The 26,750-nt window shown below is 39.7% G+C and overlaps 1 protein-coding gene and 1 non-coding gene across 3 annotated transcripts in view; one reads left to right on the top strand and one right to left on the bottom strand.

The window, feature by feature from the left end:
* The window catches only part of ZFAT (zinc finger and AT-hook domain containing), a 159,371-nt gene extending 132,911 nt beyond the window's left edge, over positions 1–26,460 (bottom strand). For both annotated transcript variants that reach the window (XM_049765564.1, XM_049765565.1), the window contains exons 1-2: positions 26,289–26,460; positions 7,968–8,219 (exon numbers count right to left, since the gene is read on the bottom strand). In XM_049765564.1, the coding sequence (XP_049621521.1) occupies positions 7,968–8,219; positions 26,289–26,448 (412 nt within the window). In that variant the 5' untranslated portion in view covers positions 26,449–26,460. The remainder of the gene's footprint in view (positions 1–7,967; positions 8,220–26,288) is intronic.
* LOC125997712 (U6 spliceosomal RNA) lies at positions 3,311–3,416 on the top strand. The gene has a single exon (XR_007491746.1). It is a non-coding gene; the product is annotated as a U6 spliceosomal RNA (small nuclear RNA).
* Positions 26,461–26,750: the final 290 nt, after the last annotated feature.

The following is a 26,750-nucleotide window of genomic DNA, read 5'->3' on the forward strand; positions in this document are numbered from 1 at the left end:
TCAAGTTCAAGGGTAGGACTAAACAAGGAATGTATCTATGGGTCACTGAATGAACACAGCTAGTAAGTGAATCCACAGGAATAGAGAGACATTACTGCAGTCACTTGTGAGCCTGGAACTGTTCTCCAGTTCTCCCTTATCCTGAGCATACCGAAGGGTTGGGCTTCATAGCCCCCTTGAGGGTGAGTATTGGGAGAGGGGGGAACATCAGATCAGTTTTGAGCAATAAATTTAAGGGCAGGAATGAGAGGTACCTCTGAGCCAAGATGAAACCTTTTTCCCTTCCATGTTATGCCATTAACCTCCATTTACCCCCCCCCCTCCATGTTATACATATACCCTGAGAGAGATGTGCTCCCCCGGGAGACAAGAGCCACAAAGCACATTAGCTCACTACCAACAAGACAGACCCTTGATTCTGTGAGGACAACCGTTTGAGGAAGTGGGTAGCCAAGGCAAAGCCTGGCCTTCTTTGGACGGCCGAGTCAAGAGCTCACATAACAAGCAGAGTAGGAGCAACTGGAAAAGCAGCAGAAAAGTGGGAAGGAAGCAAAGGAATCCATCCCCCCAAAAAAGGAAAAGTACAAAGCCACACATTTCCAAGCAGGTCTAAAGGGATCTTTGGAGACCACTGCATTAGATGACCTCCAGGTTTCAGTTCATGTGAGTAGCTATTCCAGGCAACTCAAAAAGAAGCAGACACCATCATCAGATATCTCTGCACAGAGAAAGGAGCTATACGCAGAGGCTGATGCTGCAGTACCTTTCCACCTTGCACATTTGCAAACAAGACTCATTTAAAACAGTTTTCAATCACAGCAGCTACTTATTCAGCCAGCTGTTTCTGAACATAAATATAGTAGATGGCTCTTGAAATATTTTGTAAAATATATTCAGGAAGATTATAGGTGCATCTTAGGTAAAATCTTAAAATAAATGCTTTGTCTTCAATAGACAGGATTTAATGAAAAATATAGGCGTTTTCTGCAACTCTGTAGAGACCTCAGATATAACAAGCTTAGGAAGGTTCAGAAGTCACTAGAAGTTTGACATATTGATTTCTGTAGGCTGTAAAATGTTTTTTCAAAAACCACCAGCTGTTCCACATAATGCAATAAAAACAAATAATTTTTTCCGGTTTCTTTTACTATTCAAATGTAGAGCAAAATGAATAATGAATACATATCAAAAATTTTACTCTACCTGGCCATGGTTGAGTACAGAGAATAATCTCATTTTGTTTGCTTCTAATTCTTTTAGCGAGCTAAAGAGTCAAGGTCAATTGTTTTAAATGTCACTAAACTGCTCTTTACAGAACATAGATTAAAACAATTAAGCAATAATTTCCCAAATTGTAGTATTATGTTTGGCAAAGTTGGAAATGTGAAGCAATCGGACAGGGTTGGACATCAGCCACAAGGCAACTGGGCCTAAGGTCATTTCTGCATATTTTAGAGACTTCCACAGTGGCCAGGAAGGAAAAAAAAAAAATCACTCAAAATTTCTATCTTTCTATTTGGTATTTGTTAAATTAAAGTCCATTTAGGCCTAATCAATGGAATAAGAGGCCATTTCTATACAACTTATTATTTACTAGAAGAAGCTGATAATTGTATTAGAAAGGTGCTGCCATGCACCACTGGAAAGATTTCTAAGGACAGAGTAAAAAGCACCATCAGGAAGAACTCTGGCTAGAATTTTCAATCTTCGTAAGGTTAGGAAAAAACACTGAACAGGTACACTGAAAGGAATTCAATCTACATCTGCCAAGGAGAAATGAGACTTATCTGAGTGGGGAGAAGCAGGAGGTCACCCCTAATGTGACTTCAGTGTGTTATAAGGCTCAGGGTCAACTTTCTTGATTATAAAGTTTGGGGGCTGGGTGCTTTTTTAAGCCAACCTCCAAGGTTAAGTACTCTGTGACTCAGTTAATAAAATTCTCCAAAAGGTAAAACCAGAGACTTGGTGAAGATATCAGTGGTTGCAGTGTGGAAGAGGCTATAAAACTGGGGTACAAGGTAAGAAAACTATACTGTGTGTTCTGTCTCCTGACCAGGTGGCGTGCATCTTCCAGTGTGCATGCGGAACAAAAATTATGACTCACTCAGCGTCTGTGTCCTCATGAGATACTGTATAAGATGGCAATGAGACAATAAACCCAAGGGGAGGAGCAGGTGGTGTGCAGAGAATCTCTCAAAACTCTATTTGTAGCTTCTAGCAAGAGAAATCATTCTCAAATATAAGAAGTTTCACTGTTTAAATGATTTTTTGTTATTTCTTCTGTGAAACTTATACCCTTCTTTACCTAAATGCATTTATTAAAATCACTTCTTTTGCCCACATTTATAAATACAGATATCTTTCTTACTTTACAAGTCACATGCACAAAACTATGATTTCCAGACAAATAGAAAAGAAAGCTAAAAAAATTAAACCATAGAACTAACAAAGAAATAAGCCAAACAGCTTTACTGTTTTGGGGTACAAGCAAGTTTTCTATGATAAAAATAAAAAGAAATTTTAAAGCAAATTTGATAGTAGTGGCAATGCATAAATTTGAGCCATAATGTTTAAAAGGGGAAAAGCTATAAATTAAAATAAAGGGCAATTAATAAACTATGATAAATATTTTCAGCATGTATAATACTCTAAATCAGGGGTCCTCAAACTTTTTAAACAGGGGGCCAGTTCACTGTCCCTCAGACCATTGGAGGGTCTGACTATAGTAAAACAAAACTTATGAACGAATTCTTATGCACACTGCATATATCTTATTTTGCAATGAAGAAACAAAACAGATACAAATAAAATATGTGGCCCGCAGGCCATAGTTTGAGGACCACTGCTCTCAATCCACAATAAGTGAAAATCTTGCCTTGACCAACAAAAACAACAAAACACATCCCTGATAACTTTGTTTAATGAGAGTCCACTCTGGATGTCAATGAAAGTAATTAAAGAAAGTCATTCACATGAGGAGTTGGCAGAATACAGACTAAAACCACCCAGAATAAAGAGGTGAAGGACTAAGAGATGAGAAGAGTCAATGACAGAAAAATAACGGACAAGAGATTAGTGTGAACACAGACAAATCTGTCAAAATATAAAATATGCCCCATTAACCCAGATCTTACATTACTGGGTGTTCATCAAAGATCTCAAGGGAAAATTATATGTTATATATATTACATATAAGTATATATACATGTATATATATGCAAAAGCCTATTCACTTGACTAGTGCTTGTTTCTTAATAAGGGAGAAAAGAACAAGGCTCAACTGAAGACCATAAAAGGAAAATGCTTGGCTTGTTTATACAGTGAAATGCGGTGAGTCTAAAAAAACGATACAGAGAAGATTAGCATGGCCCCTGCGCAAGGATGACACGCAAATTCGTGAAGCGTTCCATATTTTTAAAAAGTATCCCAGTTGTACCGTGTTGGGTTGGCATTGTACAGAGATTAACAGCCATATTGGTCTAGAAACGTTGAGTATCATTTTTTTTTCCATTTGTACAGGGGTTAAAGCACTGTATTAAATATGTAAGGTCTTATCTACGTGGGTTTGATTACAGAAACTAATAAAGTATTCTCTAAATAAAAAAAATAAATAAATAAATAAATTAAATAACGACAACCACAAACATTAACTAACTCTTCTCGATCAGGACGCAGAACACTGAGGCCAAAAGCACTAGCAAGCAGGTCGCATCATTTCAGTACCCAAAGCCACCACTTGGGAGCTCTGTGACCTCATTCCATCAACTCCTACTTGTCTCCAGGCCAGCTTTCAGTTTTCAATGGGAATATTTTAGTGTTTCATTTTTTGTTTTTTGTTTTTAAGAAAGTGTGTTTATTGCAATTTTCTTTTCCTTTTTGTATTTCAATTCTTTTTATCTTTATTTAAACACCTTGATTACAAACATGATTGTAGTTGGGTTTCAGTCATGTAAAGAACACCCTCCCCTTCACCGGTGCAACATTCCCACCACCAATGTCCCAAATCTCCCCCATCCACACCCCCACCTGTACTCTAGATAGACTTTCCACGTCCGTCATTCATTCACATTGTTATGATAGTTCTCAGTGTAGTTATTTCTCTAACAGCACTCATCACTCTTTGTGGTGAGCTTCATGTAGTGAGCTGGGCCTTCCAGCCTCCTCTCTTTATTTCTGAGGATTATTGCAAAAATGTCTTAGATTTTTCTTAAAACCCATAGATGAATAAGACTTTTCTGCATCTATCTCTCTCCCTCTGACTTATTTCACTCAGCATAATAGATTCCATGTACATCCATGTATAGGAAAATTTCATGACTTCATCTCTCCTGATGGCTGCATAGTATTCCATTGTGTATATGTACTGCAGTTTCTTTAGCCATTCAACTATTGAAGGGCATCTTGGTTGTTTCCAGAATCTGGCTATTGTAAATAGCACAGCAATGAATATAGGTGTGAGGAAGGGATTTTTGTATTGTATTTTTGTGTTCCTAGGGTATATCCCTAAGAGTGGTATAGCTGGATCGTATAGGAGCTCAATTTCCAGTTTTTGGAAGAATTTCCATATCGCTTTCCATAAAGGTTGGACTAGACCATATTTTCACCAGCAGTGAATAAGAGTTTCTTTCTCTCCACATCCCTACCAGCACGCTTGTTCTCATTCTTTGTGATGTGCGCCAATCTCTGTGGTGTGTGATGTGTCTAGTTCTTAAGCTTGCTATGAGAAAAGTGAGCTTAGAGCTGTAAAATACTAAGAACAGTATCTGTCACATAGAAATCTATAAAATATTTTACATTAAAGTGAAAAGGTTTATTTGTCACACAAGTGAGCTAAAAAATAAATCACACTATGTATGATCCCATTTCTGAAAACTGTCTATGTTTTATACAGAAGTAAGGGATCGGGGTTACTCCTGGTTCTGAGCTCAGAAAACTCTCAAGGGCAGTGCTTGGAGGACCAAACCTAGGAAAGTCACATAAAGGCCAACACCAGGCCCACTGTACTGTCACTCTGGCCCCTATGCTTACTTCTCTATATAATTTTGTTTTAATCCTCAAAAGAGAAATATTGTATATATTTTTAATAGATTAGGGGGGCAGATAGTATATTAGGTGGGGTGTTTGCCTTGCCCATAGCTAAATCTGAATCTGATGCCTAGTACTACATATGGTCCCTTGAACATCACCAGGAGTGATTCAGGAGGGCCACCAGATATGACCCAGAAAAAAAGCAACCAAAAAGTTACCTGTCTGGGAAAATATTTTTTAATTTGTTATAATTTTCTGTTTGGTTCTATTGGTAAACCACTGGAAATTACTCTGGTCATATTATTTGATATTTTAAAACATATGCTTGTGAAATAAAGCATTATCCCAGCCAGAAAAAAAAAAAGTGAGAGATTATCTTTCTTATCTTTTCTTAAACACTGTAATAGTTGTGATAACTAGGCAGTAAAATTTTGGGCCACTTTAACTTCCGTCCTGGTATTTTCTGTATCATTACAGGCTTGAAGAAAGAAAACAAAAAAAAAAAAAAATGATTGTGGTTCAATAGACACTTCATACACTTCTGGAGTCTAAATTGGCATAAATTTTCAGGAAGTACTTTGTCAATATGAAATATGCTTTGTGATCTGAGTTCCATATCTACAAAAATAACAATGTAAGTCTATAAATATGTATTTTTGTGATATATACACATATCTATCACTCAGAAGCATGTATTTGCATATATAGAGATGCAATACAGGAATGTTTATTAAAACATTTACAATAGAAACACAGTAAGAAACTGTATTTTATCTACTGCACCACAGTTGCTACAAACAACAAATATTGTATGTTATGGAAAGAAATGCTGATATAGAGTTTCATAGCAAGACCCTTTTGATGAGGGCCTGGAATATCCAGGTAAACAATTTGTACTGTTCTCTAAATAAGATACAGAAGGTTTGTATTTTTAGGAGGGGGGAAACCCTGAGACTAGCACAGATGGAATGTCTCAGGCTGCTTCAAAGCTAGACCCAGACCTAAGGTCTGGAGGAAGAGGAATAGAAAAACTGGCCTGATTTAAAGCCATGACAGTGCAGAGGGGCCTAATAAGATAAAGATGGTGAAGACAGACACAAAGCAATGACACAATCCTAAAAAAGCCCAGAGACTCCAAGACACAAAGGACTGTTGGGCGGATATAAACAGACATCTTGATGTTTAGAGCTGTACCACTGATTAAAATGCTGCCACTGTTAACTATCTGTTCAAAAGAAAGAGTGGGAGGAGGAGAAGTGCATGTGCTTATGAGCAGGAGTTTGGGGGAGAGGTGGTGGATGGGGCTGAGAGAAGAGAGAGTGAGGGGGAAACTCTATAACCCTATAACCAGTCCACTGGTTACAAATCCACTGCAAACAAAGCAAAGTGTTATAGGGTAAGGAAGGTTTGTGCTGGTCCTCCCTCCTTCAACCACTTCGTATCTGAAATTATTTTTGGTTGCCAAAATGGAATAAGCTTTAAAAAGAAATGCCCATTCCTCTGGAATCACAGCACACAGTGCTTCATGTCACACACACAACCACTTCCCATACGTCCTTGACCTGTTGTTGTCCTGCAGCCAAAGCCTGTTTGGATACTTAGCCAGTGTTTGCATTAGTGCATGGAGTCCAGTTCAGATTCATGAGTCACCTTGGAGTCAGCGCTTGGAAGAACAGCATTTTCTATTTTCCCAAGTTTGCACAAATATTGCCAATGCACCTTGGCATTGACAACCTAAATATTTGATAAATATCTAGTGGTAAGTTATACCATCATTTACCTAATTCATGCTAAGATTTTGCACGCCATGGGCCTTGCCTCACTCTTGAGAAGTAGTTATAGTAACTGGCATAACATTGAATATAAAGGGCACGGGGAGGTGCCTCTGGGCAGAACACTTACCTTGCATCTGGGAGGCCCTGAATTCAATACCTGGCAAAATAAGGCACAACTAGAGACGGTTTCCAAGCACTGGCCAGTATGGTCCCAAAACCCAAAATAAATTCATTAAAAGTAACGAATGAGCTTTTTGAAGAAAATAAATGGGGTTCCGAGTTCGCTGGTGTGAACCAAAAACAAAACCAACTGAAAGCCACAGCACAGGCCCTCACCTCTCCAGTCCAATCTGTTCCAACTCTCCTAAAAACTCATCCATGAAATGTGATAAAACCATGTTCGTTTTGCAGCTCCTTCCACCTCTTGCAGAAACTTCCACAGAGCTGAAACCTAACTAACAGTGTGCCAACATGCCTCACAGCCTCCACTCTCTTCAAGGCCACAACAGTCTAATTTGTAGCCACCAGTGGCCCTTCTAGTTTCCTCACTTGAACATCTTCTTGTCCCACACTTTCACTCACAGGCTTCCGCCACTAAAACACTCTCCCACCTTAATTGCAAACACCACCCTAAATGTTACCCTCTAGGACACTCTCCTCTGGATCTTTTACCACTTTGCATTTCAAACCCTTTCCTCTTATCTAGACACAGGCACACCAGAGGTAGATGTGTCTGCAAACCCCAAGGTATCTACTGGAACAATGTTTCTCAAAAGGGGTGTCATATTGGCCTCCTGAATATTCCAAAGGGCCATGGATGGAAATCATGTAAATGAGGCAAGGCCTATGGCATAAGACTAGGGGGCCATGGGGAACAAGACAGGAAGCAAGATCAGGAGGAGGCCCTAGTGGGAAAAGTAAGAACTACAGTACTGGGACTCCCCCTGACCTGAACTCTGAACTTGGATATCAAGTACTGAAAGACACATAAAACTCAAAGAGCATTTCCAGTCAAAGAGAGTATTCACAACAAACAAACACTTTTCCAGACAGATGAGACTCGGATAAACACCCAAGTACAATTGCATCAGGAGGAAACAATGCTTCTAAGAGTCACATCTCTGTAAGGGAAATTGGCACTGTCAGCCCTGAGACAGCACTTACCTACTTCTCCTTCCTCTTCCCCCAAATTCAGCACAATGATGCAGATGTGCTTCCTCAGCTGGCGCGAGTTGGAGAACTTCCGACAACACTTGCCGCACTCCAAGCTGCTGGGCTCCAGGTTGCTCTCCTCTGGAGGGGCCGCAGGACTGTCCTCGCTGGCACCGACCGTGCTGGCTGCTGGCTCCTCCTCACTACAGGACTTCTTGGTAGAGCCCTTAGGCCGGCCTCTCTTCCTCTTTGTGACCGAACAGTCTTTTAAGGAAACAAGAAGACACCAGGGAGTCACATTAGAAGGCGGCAGAGGATCTGTCTTTCTCTACTTCTAGGGATTTGGGACAGGGTTCTGCTAGAATCCAGAAGTTTGGAGCAACTCTCGAATGGAGAGCTGCAAATTTTATCTTCAGAATTGGGATGTATTTCTTTTCTGAATTTAAGATACCATTTCCGGGGAACCTTGGCACAGATATGTGTTGTAAAGAAAGGGAGTTTTTAGTTTGACTCTCAGCCCACCAGATCGCAAATTATGCTTCTAATTAATCACCAATGTCCACTTAAATCAAGTTCCCAGAGATAGGTTAAGGAGTTTTGTAGATGTGAAGAATTCTCAAAGGTTGCCTAGCTTTTTTTTCGTTTAGTTTTGTTTGGGGGTCACGCCCAGCAGCTCTCAGGCTTTACTCCTGGCTCTGTGCTCAGAAATTATGCCTGGCAGGCTCAGGGGACCATATGGAATGCTGGGAATTGAACCTTTGTTGGCCACATGCATGGCAAAATGCACTATTCACTGTGCTATCACGCCAGCCCCAGCTTCTTAGCTTTTCATGCTCTTAATAAGTTAAGACAACTATTTAGGTAGTGTCCAGGCATCCTAATTATTAGCACTAAATTGCTCTTGTGAAAAAAGATAAAAATAATTATAAACTAAAACCACAAATTATAGGACTAAAGACAATAACAATATTTTTTAAGTTCCTTTGTAACCTAGTGATTTTAAATGTCACAGCGCGACCTATTTTGGTTTCAAATCATTTTACAACTTGTCTTTCTTCTTAACTGGCCTTCCTGCTTAAGGTATTCGTCTCCAGAGTGAATGAGGGCAACTCAGAGGGGTGAGTAGAGTCGGGATATCATGCCATTGTGTAATGGCAGAGTGTTCTCCATGATGCCACGGCCACGGAGAAGTACTCCCAAGAGGCCATAGAGAGATCTCACATACACTTACTCTTCACGATCATGAGTCCACTGTTTGACATAAACATGGCATTTCAAAACATCTGTGTGTGGGGGCGTGTGTGTGTGTTTTCAGGGGCCACACCCCGCAATGCTTAGCCCTTACTCCCGGTTTTGAACTCAGGGATCACCTAGCCGGGCTTAAGAAACCCTATGGGGTGTTGTCGAGCTATCATGGGTCTACCATGTGCCAGGCAAGCATCCAACTCTCTGTACTATCTCTCCAACCAACATTTTACTGAAATGAGGCCCAGCTGGTATCCATGAGATGAAGGGAGGATTAAAAAAAATAAAAGGCACAATAAGGACAAGCCATTTACTTCATCGTCATGAAAACTTGCTTTATTATTGTTCTTCACAACATTCATGTACTTGAGCAACCTACCGAAGCAGCAATTAACAGTTGGAGAAGCAGAATCAAAGGAGGCTCTGTAACACCCACCTCATGTCATGTCAGCTGAGCTAAAGCAAGAGTTTTTAGAAGACGATGGCTGGAACCTAATGCAAGTGACATCTCCAGTTTGCCTCTGAAATGCTTCTTGAGGTTGCAGTTGAGTAAAGGATAGTCCAACCTCTGCCCTCAGCTACAAAGCATGCCCTGAAATGTTCTACCTGGTGGTAGTATCTATTTGCTAGGGTGCTGTGCTCACCACACATTTATGAAGAGACTCTGGATCATGCCACATCAGTTCCAACATCCAGAGAATAAAAGTATTCAAACTCTCAGGCGTTCTATGGGCCACTAAACTCTGGGCACTACAGGCCACAGTGAACTTCCTAGGTTGGATGTTCAAGTTCTAGCATCTAAAGAGCTAAAAGGAAAAATGGCCTCCGGGGACTCCACAAGGTGTCGGGGAGAGGGTAGACAAGTCTGGTGCCCACTCTCAGACTTCACTTACACCTCTCTCCCTTGGTTGACCTTGATCTATCCCTTTGGTGTAATAAAGCCTTAACCATAAGCACAGGGTCATCTTGTTTCCTTGTGCTTTGCTCTATCGTGCTTTGCAGATGCTGCTGCTGTTTTCACAAGACGAAGGTTTGTGGCAACCAAGGAAGTCTATCAGCCCTTCTGCCAACAGCATGTGCTTACTTCCAGGCTCTCTGTCACGTTTAATGAAGGTGTGTACATTATTATTTTAGATATAATGCTATTTCACACTTAACAGACCACAGTATAACCATAACTTTTATATGCACTAGGGAAATAAAACAGTGTGGTTTTCTTTATTGCAATATGAGATTTACTGTGGTAGTTTGGAACCAAACCTGCAATTTCTCCCAGAGAGACTTGCATAGCACTTTTTTGAGCTCAGTGAGCCATTCTAGCAAATTATCCAGCATGACAGTCTGTGGGGAACCCCAAACTTGTAGCCAGCTAGGCAAAAGAAAGAGTGAGAAACTAGGGGCCCCATATCTGTAGCTAGTTTTCAGAATCTTGGGCAGACAAACAACTTAGAAAGCTGAACTTAATCTCAGGTTTCACAAACATTTCTGCAAGGGACCTTCTTGTTTGTTTGTTTGTTTTTTGTGGTTTTGGGGTCACACCCGGCAGTGCTCAGGGGTTATTCCTGGCTCCAGGCTCAGAAATTGCTCCTGGCAGGCACGGGGGACCATATGGGACGCCGGGATTCGAACCGATGACCTCCTGCATGAAAGGCAAACACCTTACCTCCATGCTATCTCTCCGGCCCCGACCCCGTGTTTTCTCAGAGACTCAGTGCTGCTCTAGGCTTGCTACGCAACAGAAACATGGCACTGTCCACAAGGCACAAGAATTATTGCACATCTCTCCTCCCACAAACTGGAGCCTCCCTGAAGGTAAGATGGCTTGTCCCAATTACTCTTTATCCCTGCACCAGTACCTGACCTATGTCCTATACTGCAGGCACCCTATAAATTCTGCCGAGTTAAACTGACAAGCATGTGCAATCTGGCTGTCAGGGAAGAAATAGAATACTGGCCCTGAAAATCTCCAAAGCCTCTAACACGATGGTGACAAAACCAGTCTAACATCTTGCAACATCCATAATTCAGAGTCTCGGGATCAATTAGTTAGCTAAAAATGAAATATTCATAAATGAACTTGGAATGATTTAAGCTCTGAAAACGAGTTGCTGCTGTCAACTACCCACATTTTCTAGAAGAGCTGCAAAAGCTGTGAAACTTGGATCTGGAAAAGGAAAGCTGAGTAATCTCTTCAATCAAAACATTTAATGGAGATACCCGCAATTCTTCTCCCTCTCCTCTGAATTCCTTTTTTCACTGTCAGTGAACTCTATGAATGGTTCCCCTGGAATTATCTGCTCAGTAAACCCCTCTCCATTCTTAATGGCGCTCCTGTTGCTTAGATCCTATCCCCAGGGTCTTTCTCTAGACTCGCAGTGGTCCTCAAACTATGGCCCGAGGGCCACATATTGTATTTGTATCTGTTTTGTTTCTTCATTGCAAAATAAGATCTATGCAGTGTGCAAAAGAATTCATTCATAAGTTTTGTTTTTACTAGAGTCAGACCCTCCAATGGTCTGAGGGACAGTGAACTGGACCCCTGTTGAAAAAGTTTGAGGACCCCTGCTAGAGCCTTCCCTTATCTCATGGCCTCCCTGCTACAGAACTTTCCACTGTTCTTGATGACTGCCTACAAGGTTTCAGACCTGGCTCTTATAGGCCTTCCTCAATGCGTCAAGTCAATAGTGTGTGTGTGTGTGTGTGTGTGTGTGTGTGTGTGTGTGTGTGTGTGTGTGTGTGTGTGTGTGTGTGTGACTATGAGTGCTCACGTGCACACACACACACACAGCATCTTTCTTATCTGTTCACTGTGATGTTCTAAACCTCCCTACATATGTACAATCTCTTTTTCACTTACCTACTATAACTTCCCCTGACAGTGACTTTGTTCAGCAGTCCCTCTCAGAACCCAAACTCCATTTCAAACATAACATTTCAGGTTCAGTTCAAACCTCAGTTCCTCCTCCCTGGCCAGCCTTACAGGGAGCCTATTCTCCCTGAGTTGGTTCACATTTCCTGTAGTATGCAAGATCTGGATGCTATTTTCAAGTACTGAGTTTCTCTTGTTCTTGACCTCAGACTATAAACCTTGAGGTCTGAGCTGGACTTGCCTCTGCATCACAGCTTGATCCATACACTGACACTTGATAAATAAGCATACATTCATGAGTTGTCTAATGGTAGGAAGGATGACTTGTTTCCTGTAGCCCTATATTAAGCTGAGAAGCTTCTGCACATAAAAGGAAATAATGCCTAGGATACAAAAGCCACCCACAGAATGGGAGAAACTATTCACCCAGTACCCATCAAACACAAGGTTAATATCTAAGATATACAAGGTACTGACAGAACTTAACAATAAAAAAATATCTAACCCCATCAAAAAATGGGGAGAAGAAATGAAGACAATTCCTCAAAGAAGAAACACAAATAGCCAAAAGACACAAGAAAAAATGTTCCACATCACTAATCATCAGGGAGATGCAAATCAAAACAACAACGAGGTACCATCTCACACCACAGAGATTGGCACACATCACAAAGCGCAAGAACAATCAGTGGTGGTAGGGATGTGGAAAGAAAGGAAGTCTCATTCACTGCTGGTGGGAATGCCGTATAGTTCAGCCTTTATGGAAAATAATGTGGAAATTCCTCAATAAAAATGGAAATTGAGCTCCAGAAAAGAAAAAGAAAGAGACAAGGAACTAAAAGGTTCAAGCGACTTGGCACATTTTCCAGAATCAGCTGCTGAGCCTGCAGCTAGAATTTGTTTCCTGTCTCCAACCCAGTCATTTCTCTTCAGAGCCATGGAGCCAAAGTAGGCATTAGGTCTGATAGGGGGCGCATGGATGATGTAGGGATCACTGGCTAGGAAGTAGGACCACTTGGGTTCAAACAGCCTGAGTCACGGTTTCTACTATGAAATATAAACACAAAACTGCCTCTATTTTACAGTTACTACAGTAAAAAAAAAACCCACTATAAGTGATCCACAAAACTTAGGGAGTGATCCATAAGTGGCAACTGCCAACTGCTTATTGATATGGTCACAAGTTACTAATATTCTGATTCCATCCTATAGCTCTCAAGAAACTAATATCTCCCAGACTGTCCCACTAAAGTCTCTGATTATATATATGCACTTTTTTCTTTCTTTTTTTTTTTTGTTTCTTTTTGTTTCGGGGTTACACCTGGCCATGCCCAGGGGTTACTCCTGGCTCTACACTCAGAAATCACAACTGGCAGACTCAGGGGACCATACGGTATGCTGGGGATCATACCTGAGATGGCTGTGTGCAAGACAAATGCCCTAACCACTGTATTAGCACTCAGGTCTCTACACTGTTTCTCACTGTGTCGTTTATCCATTTATTCTAAGATACAGAATTCCAACACAGAGCATTTGAACCCAGATCTGTTTGTCTGAGAGTGGGCTCAGCTTCACACTCACATTAGCTCAATTAATACTGAAGAACAGAAATAATGTTTTGACCACTATTCTGAGTGCTGCAGGAAAATGACAATAGTGTCACCTAGCATGCGTACCATTATGCTCTCTTTCCTGAGCTAAACAACAGATGTATAAAAAAGGAATGGAAGACCCTAAACAAGGCATGCATATAAGTGCTAATCTGTTTTAGGAAGCTCCCTTTAGTAGATGGCAAAGCCACTGTCCAAGGCATCAGCAGGGTCTCTGTAGCTGGATGAAAGCTGAGGCTTATGTGAAGGCACCATGGAAACCAACAGGACCCGACCCTTGGCCACACTACATGGGCCAGGCTGAGAACTGGGTGTCGGCGGCAGAGCATCAAGCACATTTAATGGGTATCCACCAGACAGAGCACTCGACATTTGGAATACTGGCACCTTTCTACAATCACACCAAGACACCATATGTGTCTTGTCTCTGTACATGAGAGAGGTGGTAATCACACAAAAGCTCCAGACTTCTGGAAACCTCAGTCTATGTGAATGCAGATGGGTGATCTCTCTACCTTTCCCAATGCTGTTTAGCAGAAAAAATTGGGGATGCTGGTGTCAGTGGTTACTGGAAAAGGGAAAACAGCATTCCCACATGCACACTCAGAATATCTTTATTTGCCCAGAGAGATAAAAAACACATTTAAATTTAGATGTAAGCCTCCTTTTATACGGAAACCAGACGTTGCAGCCCCTCTTAAATTGTCTCATGATCCTACAGATGCACATATCTGCTGCACTCCTGGCCTAACAATCATCCACCAGCCAGGAGGTAGAGTCAATAGAAAAAAGGGGAAAGAGTGGAGTGAAAACACAGTAGGTAGGATGCTTGCCTTGCACACGGCCAACCCGGGTGCGATCTCTGGCCTCCCATATGGTCCCTGAGCTTGTCAGGAGTGGTTTCTGAGTGCAGAGCCAGGAGTAACCCCTGAGCACTCCTGAGTGTTGCCTAAAAAAAAAAAAAACAACAACAAAAAGTGTCTGGATCCATCCACCTGTGTCTTTGTACCTACCACAGAATCCAGATCTTACAGCAGGTGTACAATGAAGAGGGATTTAATAAAGAACTTGAAGGATAAAAGAGTAGGAAAAAATAAAGGACATAAGTGAGTAGAAGATCTGAAGCATCAAGTCCAACTGCCCAACTTCCATCAGAATGAACAAACACCTCCAAGCACGCATGCAAACGCACAGTCTTGCACATACACAAACGCACAGTATACACAATCACACAGACACAATCACACATTCAAACATATTCACATCTATACATACGTGTACATTTTACAAGAGGAAAAATGGGCTTGGATATTTAAGCAAATGTTTTCTTGGACCACAGTCAAAAATTTTTAGGCAGAAAAAGAAAAATGAAAGGTAATTTTCTGCAGACTACTTCCTACGTGAGCAAGAAGATTTAAGGGCTATAAAATAAGCCAGACCATTTAGGAACCTTCATGTTACTAAGGAAGACCAAAATGATAAATCAATTACTACCCAGCTAAAGATTTAATTAAACCATTCCAAGTGTCTCTCAACTTAAAATGAATTGTTAAGGTTAAATCTGAATGAAAATCATTAGAGGAACACTAAGCCTCTACAAGTCTCAACATTGATGGACTTGCACAAAGACAAAAAGAATTCTTTGATGAGTTTTGGAGAAATTTTCTAAGATTAAGTATCTGAGCTTAACTAAAGTCTTACTTTTAAAAATTAAACTATCTTCTAGCATGATGAAAGACAGATATACCAAAAAAAAACGTTTAAGTCAAAGGTAGAGCAATTAATAAAGTTAAATAATTTATAAAGGTAGCACAGTGGTAAGAATTTGATTATAATCACAGTGACATAGTAAGAATTCACACAAAATTATACAGCAAATATCACTGGGTCAGTTTGGTAAAAATTCTATTCTTGCGCTTAATATAAATAGACAAACCTAAATGTGTTTTAACTTCTATATAGTATCTGTGTCACATATCCATCGATTAGAAAATCTGGGCACAAGCAAGGAAACAGAAGCCTGGAAGAACACTATAAACCAACAAAAACTAATATACACATTTACAGAATACATCAACAAGTTCTTCTCAAATCGACATGGGATATTATCCAGGAGATATCACGTTAGATCATAAATCATTTATTAGTGAACTATTAAGAACTAAATCATAAAATGTATATGAATCAAAATTATAAGTACCTAACAGAAATTTTATTGAAAATGGAAACTAATGATGCTCCTAAATCACTAATGAATTCATCAAAAAGTAAAAAGAAAAATTAGAAAAAACATCAAGATAAATAAAATTAAAATACAAAGAGCATAAGTTATAAGATACAATAAATGTGTTTAGATATCAAACTATAGCTGCCTATTGCTAGTTATATGTCTACATTAAACAAAAAGAAATTTCCCACATCAGCGTGACATTCTTCAAAGAAGTGGATCAAACACTTACGAAGTTCATCTGGAACAATAAAAAACCTCGAATAGCTAAAGCACTCCTAGGGAAAAGAAAAATGAGAGGAATTGCTTTCCCTAACTTTAAACTGTACTACAAAGTAATAGTTATCAAAACAGCATGGTATTGGAATAAAGACAGAACCTCAGATCAGTGGAATAGGCTTGAGTTCGCAGAGAATGTTCCCCAGACATACAAGCACCTAATTTTTGACAAAGGAGCAAGAAATCCTAAGGGGAGCAGGGAAAACCTCTTCAACAAATGGTGCTGGCAGAACTGGTTAGCCACTTGCAAACATAGAAAAAAAAAAAAAAAAGCAAACATAGACCCCCCCAGTTAACATCATGTACGAAGGTAAAATCCAAATGGATTAAAGACCTTGTTATCAAACCTGATACCATAAGCTATACAGAACAACACACAGGTAAAACACTCCATGACATTGAGACTAAAGGCATCTTCAGGGAGGAAACTGCACTTTCCAAACAAGTGGAAACAGAGATAAACAGACGGGAATACATTAAGCTGAGAAGCTTCTGCACCTCAAAAGAAATAGTACCCAGAATACAAGAGCCACCCACCGTGTGGGAGAAATTCTTCACCGAATACCCATCAGATAAGGGGCTAATATCCAAAATATTTAGGGCACTGACAGAACTTTACAAAAAAAAAAAAAATTTAATCCCATTGAAAAATGGGGAGAAGAAATGAACAGACACTTTGATAAAAAAGAAATACAAATGGCCAAAAGGTACATGAAAAAATGCTCCTCATCACTAATCATCAGGGGAGATGCAAATCAAAACAACAATGAGATACCATCTCACACCACAGAGATTGGCACACATCACTAAGAATGAGAACAATCAGTGCTGGCGGGGATGTGGAGAGAAAGGAACTTTTATCCACTGCTGGTGGGAATGCCACCTAGTCCAACCTCTATGGAAAGCAATATGGAGATTCCTCCAAAAATTGGAAATTGAGCTCCCATTTGACCCAGCTATTCCACTCCTAGGGATATTCCCTAGGAACACAAGAATACAATACAAAAATCCCTTCCTCACATCTATATTTATTGCAGCACTATTCACAATAGCCAGACTCTGGAAACAACCAAGATGCCCTTCAACTGATGAATGGCTAAAGAAACTGTGGTACATATACACAATGGAATATTATGCAGCCGTCAGAAAAGATGAAGTCATGAAATTTTCCTATACATGGATGTACATGGAATCTATCATGCTGAGTGAAATAAGTCAGAGGGAGAGAGACAGACGCAGAATAGTCTCACTCATCTATGGGTTTTAAGAAAAATAAGTCCCTTTTGCAACAATCCTCAGAGACAATGAGAGGAGGGCTGGAACTTCCAGCTCACTTCATGAAGCTCACCACAAAGAGTGGTGAGTGCAGCTATAGAAATAACTACACTGAGAACTACCATAACCATGTGAACGAATGAGGGAACTGGAAAGCCTGTCTAGAGTACAGGTGGGGGTGGGGTGGGATGGAGGGAGATTTGGGACATTGGTGGTGGGAATGTTGCACTGGTGAAGGGGGTTTTCTTTACATGACTGAAACCTAATCACAATCATGTTGTAATCAAGATGTTTAAATAAAGATATTTTTTAAAAAGTCTATTCTTTCCATCATAAGAAAATATGAAACTAAAGTAACTTGTAGGTAACTGTACCCAGTTCATGCCCCAGCACCATATAGATAGATGATAGATAGATAGATAGATAGATAGATAGATAGATAGATAGATAGATAGATAGATAGATGATAGATAGATAGATAGATGATAGATAGATAGAGAGATAGATATAGATAGATGATAGATAGATGATAGATAGATAGATAGATAGATAGATAGATAGATAGATAGATAGATAGATAGATAGATAGATAGATGATAGATAGATAGATAGATAGATAGATAGATAGATAGATAGATAGATAGATGATAGATAGATAGAGAGATAGATATAGATAGATGATAGATAGATAGATAGATAGATAGATAGATAGATAGATAGATAGATAGATAGATAGATAGATAGATAGATAGATAGATAGATGATAGATAGATAGATAGATAGATAGATAGATAGATAGATAGATAGATAGATAGATAGATAGATAGATGATAGATAGATAGATAGATGATAGATATAGAGAGATAGATATAGATAGATGATAGATAGATAGATGATAGATAGATAGATAGATAGATAGATAGATAGATAGATAGATAGATAGATAGATAGATAGATAGATAGATAGATAGATAGATAGATAGATAGATAGATAGATAGATGATAGAGAGATAGAGAGATAGATATAGATAGATGATAGATAGATAGATAGATAGATAGATAGATAGATAGATAGATAGATAGATAGATAGATAGATAGATAGATAGATAGATAGATGATAGATAGATAGATAGATAGATGATAGATAGATAGATAGATAGATAGATAGATAGATAGATAGATAGATAGATAGATAGATAGATAGATAGATAGATAGATAACTCCTTGAGTATAGCTAAGAATGTTCCAGTTCCAGCTCTCCTCAGGAAGCTCACCACAAAGAGTGATGAGTTTAGTTAGGGAAATAACTACATTTTGAACTGTCCTAATAATGAGAATGTATGAGGAAAATGGAGAGCCTGTCTAGAGTACAGGCGGGGGTCGGGTGGGGCGAAGGGAGACGTGGGACATTGGTGATAGGAATGTTGCACTGGTGATGGGTAGTGTTCTTTACATGACTGAAACCCAAACACAATCATGTATGCAATTAAGGTGTTTAAATAAATTTATAAAAAAATAATTAATATGATCTGTAAAAAAAAAGAATGATACCTGAACAAAGTCTAGATAGATAGATAGATAGATAGATAGATAGATAGATAGATAGATAGATAGATAGATAGATAGATAATTCCTTGAGTAGAGCTAAGAATGATGCCTGAACAAAGTCCAGAGTAGCTCCTGGGTATTACTGAGTCTTGCCCAAGTGCCCTCTCACCCCTAAAAAAGTAAAATAAACAGACAGAAAGAAGTACTAAAATAGTAAACATCATAGCAGCCCCCCTTTATCTAGGAGAAGTTCTCAAGTCACCAATGACTGCCTGAAACTATGAATAGCATCCAACCTATATATACCATTTCCTCCCATACATACAGGCTTATGATAGCATTTAATTTATTAATCACATGAAATAAGAAATTAACAATAAACAATGATAAGACAGATGATTATAATAGTGAATAGCAAAAGTGAAATGTGGTCTCTCTTTCAAAAAATCTGATTTCTGAGCACATTTACCATGAGTGACTGAAACCATAAAAAGGGAAACTACAAACAAAAGGTGGGGAGGGATAAATTCTATATACCCAAGGAAAAAACCTATATCCACATAGAACTTGTTTAAAGATGCTCACATTTGCAGTATTTTTTTTGTTTTTTTTTTCTACTTTAAAAAGTACTTTTATAATAACCAAAAAAGAAGAAAAAGTCCAAATGCTCATGAACAGAAGAATAGGTGGACAAATATGTACGGTGCAACACAACTCAGTTATACATTGAAAATATTATCCTAAATGAAAGCAGACAGACACAAAAGAGTATATTGGGGTCTATTACTCTGAAATTTAAGAATACTGAATCTACAGAGACAAAGTAGTTGCCACTACATAGAGGAAGGGGCAATTAGGAGTGACTTCCTAAAGAGTACAAAGTTTTAAAAGAAGGTGGTAAAAATGATTTACAATAAGTTTAGTTGTGATAGATGAACAACAATGACAACAAAAGACTGAATTTTACAGTTCAAGATGGTTAAAAATAATTTCATGTTGGGGCCGGAGAGATAGCATGGAGGTAAGGCGTTTGCCTTCCATGGAGAAGGTCAGTCGGTGGTTCGAATCCCGGCATCCCATGTGGTCCCCTGAGCCTATCAGGAGCAATTTCTGAGCATAGAGCCAGGAGGAACCCCTGAGTGCTGCTGGGTGTGTCCCATAATAATAATAATAATAATAATAATAATAATAATAATAATTTCATGTAATTTTATCTAAAAATGAAAATATAATTAGTGAACTAGAATATGAGTCAGAAGAAATACTCAAAATTAACCACAGAGAATAAAAAGAGAGTATATAAATTAGAATTGAGGCACAGAGGATACAATAAGAGCTAACATGTACTTAACACATTGGCACTGCATGTACCACCAGTAGTTCACTTAGATATGGCTTAATAAACACAAATTGCACTGCTAGAGTCCATGTGCTAACCCAAGAATAAAAAAGAAGGAAGAAAGATTCATTCAAAGGCATAGTAGCTTAGATTTTCTTTTTTTTTTTTTGTAGCTTAGATTTTCTAAAAATTATAAAGACACAATTTGTTGAATTTATTTTTTATTTTAGTTCTTGTTTTTGTTTTGTTTTTTTTTGGGGGGGGAAGGATCCTCCCAAGCAGTAATCAATCAGGGGACTTAGAGATACACCCAGTGATCTTCAACCCAGCTGTGCAGACCCATGGTTCTGTTTAGATCTGACAATTCCAGACCAGATCAGGGTCCCTCTGAGGGGTCCTGTGGATGGGAGAGAGGCCATGGAGTGCCATGGAGACAAATTCAGAGCCTGGCACATCTAAAGCAAATGTTCTAGCCTATTAAACTATCATTATGCCCCACAAATTTTTCCTGTTGTCCAACAAATATCAAGCGGAATAACTTTTTTTTAAATCCTACCTAGAAGCATCACAGTGAAACTTCAGAAAATAAAAATAAAAAAGACTGACCAGGAATAGGAGTATTTAAAGTATTTGAAGGAAAGACAATTAGAAAGAATGTTGATGTTTCATCAACAAGGGAAGCTAAGAGGCAGTAAAATAACATTTTCAATGCACAGAAAGGGAAAAATCACCAACCAACCTAAAATTCTATCCTCAGCAAAAATATAACTTCAAAGCATAGAAATGTGGGTCACTCAATAAGCAGAACCACAACCACAGACTAAAAGAAACACAAATAGGCCATGGCATAAGGAAATGATCCAAGATAAATAGCACTTAAGAGGGATATTAAATATATAGATAACTCTGAGCTCTCACTAAATAAAATAACTAATGTCATCTTTAAGGTTAGCACATATGTTTTCTCCATAAAATACAACAGAATTAGCACATATGTATGTGCGTACTTTTTAAAGACAAAGGTTAATATTCTCAACACAAAGAGTATCTTCAAATCAACAGAAAGCAAAGAGGGTATGAGGGCAATTCACAGATGAGCAAAATATCAATAAACACTAAAATGTCAATAAATATTTCTACTGGCAGGATACAAAGTAAAGTGAAATACCATTTAGCATCTGTAAAATTGGAAAATCGGCTTCAAAAGAGATAATGTCAATAATTATTAGTCAATGTATGTGTGCAAATGATAGTTGATCCCGGGGAGAGTGGAAAAGGTAAAAATCACTTAATCCTAGGTATTCAGATAGAAGCAAACTTTCAAATGAATAGGCCCTGTGTAAAAGCAATTCTTGTAAGTATCCTGTCAAAATACACAATGTTTAACACTATTTCTAACAGTGTTCACTGTAACTGTGATTTTAAGAGTAAAAACTTAGGAAGAAAACATATATTGTCAGGGAAAATATACAAATTATCCACAGCGTGTTAAACAAAGCATGAGTTTACGCACATTTATCTATGTATGGTGAAATCTCTAGAATCTAGAATCTAGAATCACTTACACAACTGTTAGCAATGTTATTTTTAGGAACGGGGGGGGGGGGGCAATATGAGCAAGATATGCCTTGCTCGTTGTATACTTCTGCATCTTTGTTTACAGGAAACATTTTTGTAATTTAACACAGATAAAATAAAGGAAAAATGTGATGGCTTTGATGATTTGTCATACAATGACTTCCTCAGGAGAAGCACAACAAGGTGAAACTTTATGGGTTCCCCTGTAATAGCAAGGAGGAAAAGTTTGGGACTTAGAGGACCTGTTTGATACTACAGGTGTGTGAGAGACCTAAGCACAATGCACCCCACCAGGAATTCACACTGCCAGAGGCTCTGCAGAGAAAGAGAGAGTGCTTATGCCAATCAGATCACTTTGGAGAGCTTTGTTTGGAGAGGAGGAGCCACTAAAATGTCCAGAGCAGGGATGAAATGTAAGGAGGCAGCCTTTTAGACAGAGAAGTGAGGGCAACTGTTACACACACACACACACACACACACACACACACACACACACAACCAGAGATAGACTGAATGGTAGAATGTATGCCTTATATGTGTGAGATCCTGTGCTCAACCAATCCCTGGCAATGCAGGGACCATACCCCCAAATGCCCTCTGAAACTAAGTCTAGATGTGGTCTAATGGTGCCCAAGAACCACTGCACTTGGGCCCCTCAACAAATTTCTTTTAAAACTAGGGGTGGCAGTGGTGGAGAAGACTGTAACTGGTTCAATATATCAAACCCTCTGCCAGTACCTGGGACAGAAGAGCTGATACAGCTCGGACTACCAAAGGCTTCCCAGGGGAAGCATCAGATCCATAGATGAAGATAAGATAAGAGATTAGAGAGAGAAAATGGGCAGGGCATAATGATTTTACAGAGATAAGGGAAAGGCAAGACTCTAGGAAGAAAAAGTCATTTGGGATTTTTCAAAAACAGTACACCCACAGGGATGACCTTCAAAGTAGAACTGGTATCTTTTATTAACATGGGGAGGAGGGAAGGAGGGAGGGAGGGAGAGGGGGAGGGAGTGAAGGGAAGGAAGGGAGGGAAGGAAGGAAGTGAAGGGAGAGAAGGAGATATAGGGAGGGAGGGGAGGAAGGAAGGAAAGAAGGAAGGAAGGGAGGGAGGGAGGGAGGGAGGGAGGAAGGGGGGAGGGAGGGAGGGAGGGAGGGAGGGAGGGAGGGAGGGAGGGAGGGAGGAGGAAGGAAGGGAGGAAGGAAGGAAGGAAGGAAGGAAGGAAGGAAGGAAGGAAGGAAGGAAGGAAGGAAGGAAGGAAGGAAGGAAGGAAGGAAGGAAGGAAGGAAGGAAGGAAGGAAGGAAGGAAGGAAGGAAGGAAAGGAGAGAGGGAAGGAGGGAGGGAGGGAGGGAGGGAGGGAGAGGAAGGAAAAAAGGCCATGCAAATAATGTAAAACATTGATGTATATGGTTCTAGCTAAAATTCTATCAACTTTTTCATCATTTATTCATCTATTATTTATAAGTAAAATAAAAAATTCAAATTATTTTCTTATATTCATATTTCATTTTAGTAAGAAGAAAATCTTAATAAGCATAGCTGAGTAAAAGTAGAATTAATAGCTACATAACAGCCTTTCTCAAAGTACTTTTCATATTCATCTCTATCTGTCATCTGAATTTGACAAAAGATATTATCCACTTTTATGAGATGATGATAACATGTTCAACTGCAAAGTCATGCAATAATTCAGAGTTCTTGGCTAAATCTCTGGCTCCATCAAATTGCTAGGCTATACTCATCAAAGGGTCTTAAGCTCTCAGCAGGAGCTGGCCACAGGCCCTGAGGGTCCTCCAATGAGGTCTTGCTTGGCAAGACATTTCCAGACTAGGCAGCAGAGAAGGGAACGCCTAAACTTCAAACCCCACAGTATTACACAAATGCTTTTCTTCCTCCTGAGCTTTACTGAAGACGACTGACAAATATTAATTTACCATCTTACATGTCGTGCATCTCAACACTTGTGCAAGGGATAAGACCATTTAACATCTACTCGTACACAATATAGAACTGTTAAGGGTCTTCACCAAAATGCATGTTAGATCTCCAGAACTGAACCCCTCTGAAAGTTAGTATACCTTGCAAGGGTCAACACTTCCCCAATCACCCTACCCCCTAGAGGACCACTGTTCTCATTCTATCCTATGACTATTATTCCGCATAAATGATACCACAGCACTTGTGTTTCTACACCTGGTTTATTTCATTGGGCATAACATCGCTCAGGCTCATTGTTGTCACAAACAGCAGAATTTCCTTCTTAATTGAATTCTAGTGACTGTAAGTATCCTATTTTCTGTCCCCCATTCATCTGTCAACAGACACTTAGGCTGCTTTCTGATCTTGCCTATTGAGAGTAATGCTTAAACATGAAGGTGACTATTTCTCATCGATAGAGACTTCATTTCCCCTCAGACATATGGCCCCAAGTAGGGCTGCTAGATAATACAATACTTTGGAGATGACTCTCCATATTATTTTGAATAGTGACTATATAAGTCTATGCTTCCATCATTATTGAAAAGGGAACGTTCCCCATCCTCACCCACACTGATTATTTCCTATTTTCTTGAAGACCTTTATTAACAAGAGTGAGGTGATGCCTCAAGCTGTTAATATGCATTTCCTTGAGATTAGTGATGTGAATAATTTTCATATACCTGCAGGCTATTAATAAGTATTATTTAGAAAAAAATATCTCTGGGTCTTTTTGTTTTGGGCCACATCTGGTGCTGCTCAGGGGTTACTCCTGGCTATGCACTCAGAAATCACTCCTGGAAGGCTCGGGGGACGCGGAGGAAGGGGGTATTGAACTGAGGTCCATCCTAGGCTAGCAAGTGCAAGGCCTTATCACTTAGCGCCACCGCTCCGGCCCCCTTTTTCCACTTTTTAATCAGATTAACCGACTCATAGTGCTCAACACAAACTCCCTTCCCCTCTTCTTTGCCACAAAGCAGAGTATTAACTGTGATAAATTTGCTGAAAAGCAATTATTCCTCCTGCACGTTTGCTTTCTCTAACAGGGAGAAAACAGATCAGCTCCTAAGGCCTGTGATGAAGCTAACAAAAATTTTGGGCAGACCACAAACATTACCTTGTCTATTGTAAATAAAGTTGGCACTGACAGTAATACAAACACGACTGCTCCTCCTCATTGTCCTAGTTTTCCCTTTATGCTGCTGATGGTAACTAGAATTTCTCCTAACTTCTCAACGTGATCCTTTGTCAGGAATATTTCGCTGAGTGCCTTGGGAGCGGAGAGGGGGACTCATTAACCAAAGCATTTTGCCTGAAGCCTCTACTTGTTAAAGGCATCAGATGGATGATCAATAAGTCAGCCTGTTTAGAAGTGCCAGTCTGTATATTCCCAGGAAAGAACAATTGGGTTATTAGTGTGGCTAATGAATCCTGCAAGCGGATAGTGACTGCCATAGATTATTGAGCTTCTGCACAGAAGACAGGCTGTTACCCATATCATACAGAAATAATTTTGTGGGGCCTTTTGCTAGTTCTTACTTGTAGTTTCTTCTCCTGGACTGTACATTTACTGTCTCATTGGACCTAATTACAGTGCCTATCTGGTTTCTCGAATAAGTCCACCTGCTGCATCTCACACTTTCCAATGGGGGCTGTCTGGTCAATGCAGACATGATATAGATCTCACTTCCTCACTAATTATGAAGAATTTTGTGTGACTCAAAACCTGGCTATTTGAATCCAAAATCAAGGGCACACATCAAGTTCAGAAATGTTATTTCTAAGGTGGCAGATATTATTTTTGGCCATGCATGACAATAGCATCTCTTCTTGTCTTCCTTGTGCCGATGCCACTCCATGATGGCATGGCTTATTTCATCTTGCTTACTGCTGCCATGGCACAGTCTTCAACTTAATCCTCAGTGAACCCCTTACAGAAGTCACACAATGTCTTCACTTTTCAGAGAATCCCAGTGAAGCTTACAGAACTGTTATCATCTGCTTCAGGTAACGCAGCTAGAAAGGGCTAGCATGGAGGTCAACCATGCTTAGCTAAAAATAAGCATGAACCACTTACACTGTGGGATGCCACCATCCCCTTTCATTCCGTTAGTTGGTGAGCCAGAAACTGACCAACCAGGTATCAGAGAGAAACTCCCCAGGACCGGGTGCTACCCACACCTTTCAGGAATCCAATCTCATTTAAGCAGTACTAAAATTAGGCTGCTATTGTGACTTCCTGGCTGGAAATTCAGAGTTTCTAGGCTTCTATGCCCATCAGTCAGAAAACTTGAATCCAAAGATTGGAGGGTAAATCAGTACCAGCCTCACCAACAGGCATATTGCTGGGGGAAGCCCCTGATCCAACACCCTGGGTCCTTACCATCTCCGCTTTTGCTGTGGTTAGTTGGTTCAGGAGTGCTTAGAGGCCGAAGGGGGATGATAATCTCATCTACATTTATCCCCTCTTCGGAGTGCTTCTCGGAAACATGGGAGAGGAGTTCCGACTGACTTGGTGAGAAAAGATTGCAACATTTACACATGAAGATCGCTGTGCTTTCTGTAAGGGAAAAGGAAAGAGCAAGCTGTTATTTATTATCACAAAAATAATTACTCTTCTTGTCAAAGGAAAATTTGGAATATGCTCTATGTTTGACCAAACAAGAGTTTCACAGAAGCTGTCCTTGTGGACAGCGAAATGGTCACTCTGCTCACCTCTACCTTTGAGAAATTCTTCCTATAGTATTTGAAGATGTTAGTCCTCCAAGGACCTCCCACCCCTCTCACCTGCCTCTCCTTAATAGCCCAGACTCAGCATTGACATAGCCAAGAAAAAAAATAAATA

Source organism: Suncus etruscus, chromosome 19 (assembly GCF_024139225.1).
Source record: "Suncus etruscus isolate mSunEtr1 chromosome 19, mSunEtr1.pri.cur, whole genome shotgun sequence".
Taxonomy (NCBI): Eukaryota; Metazoa; Chordata; class Mammalia; order Eulipotyphla; family Soricidae; genus Suncus; species Suncus etruscus.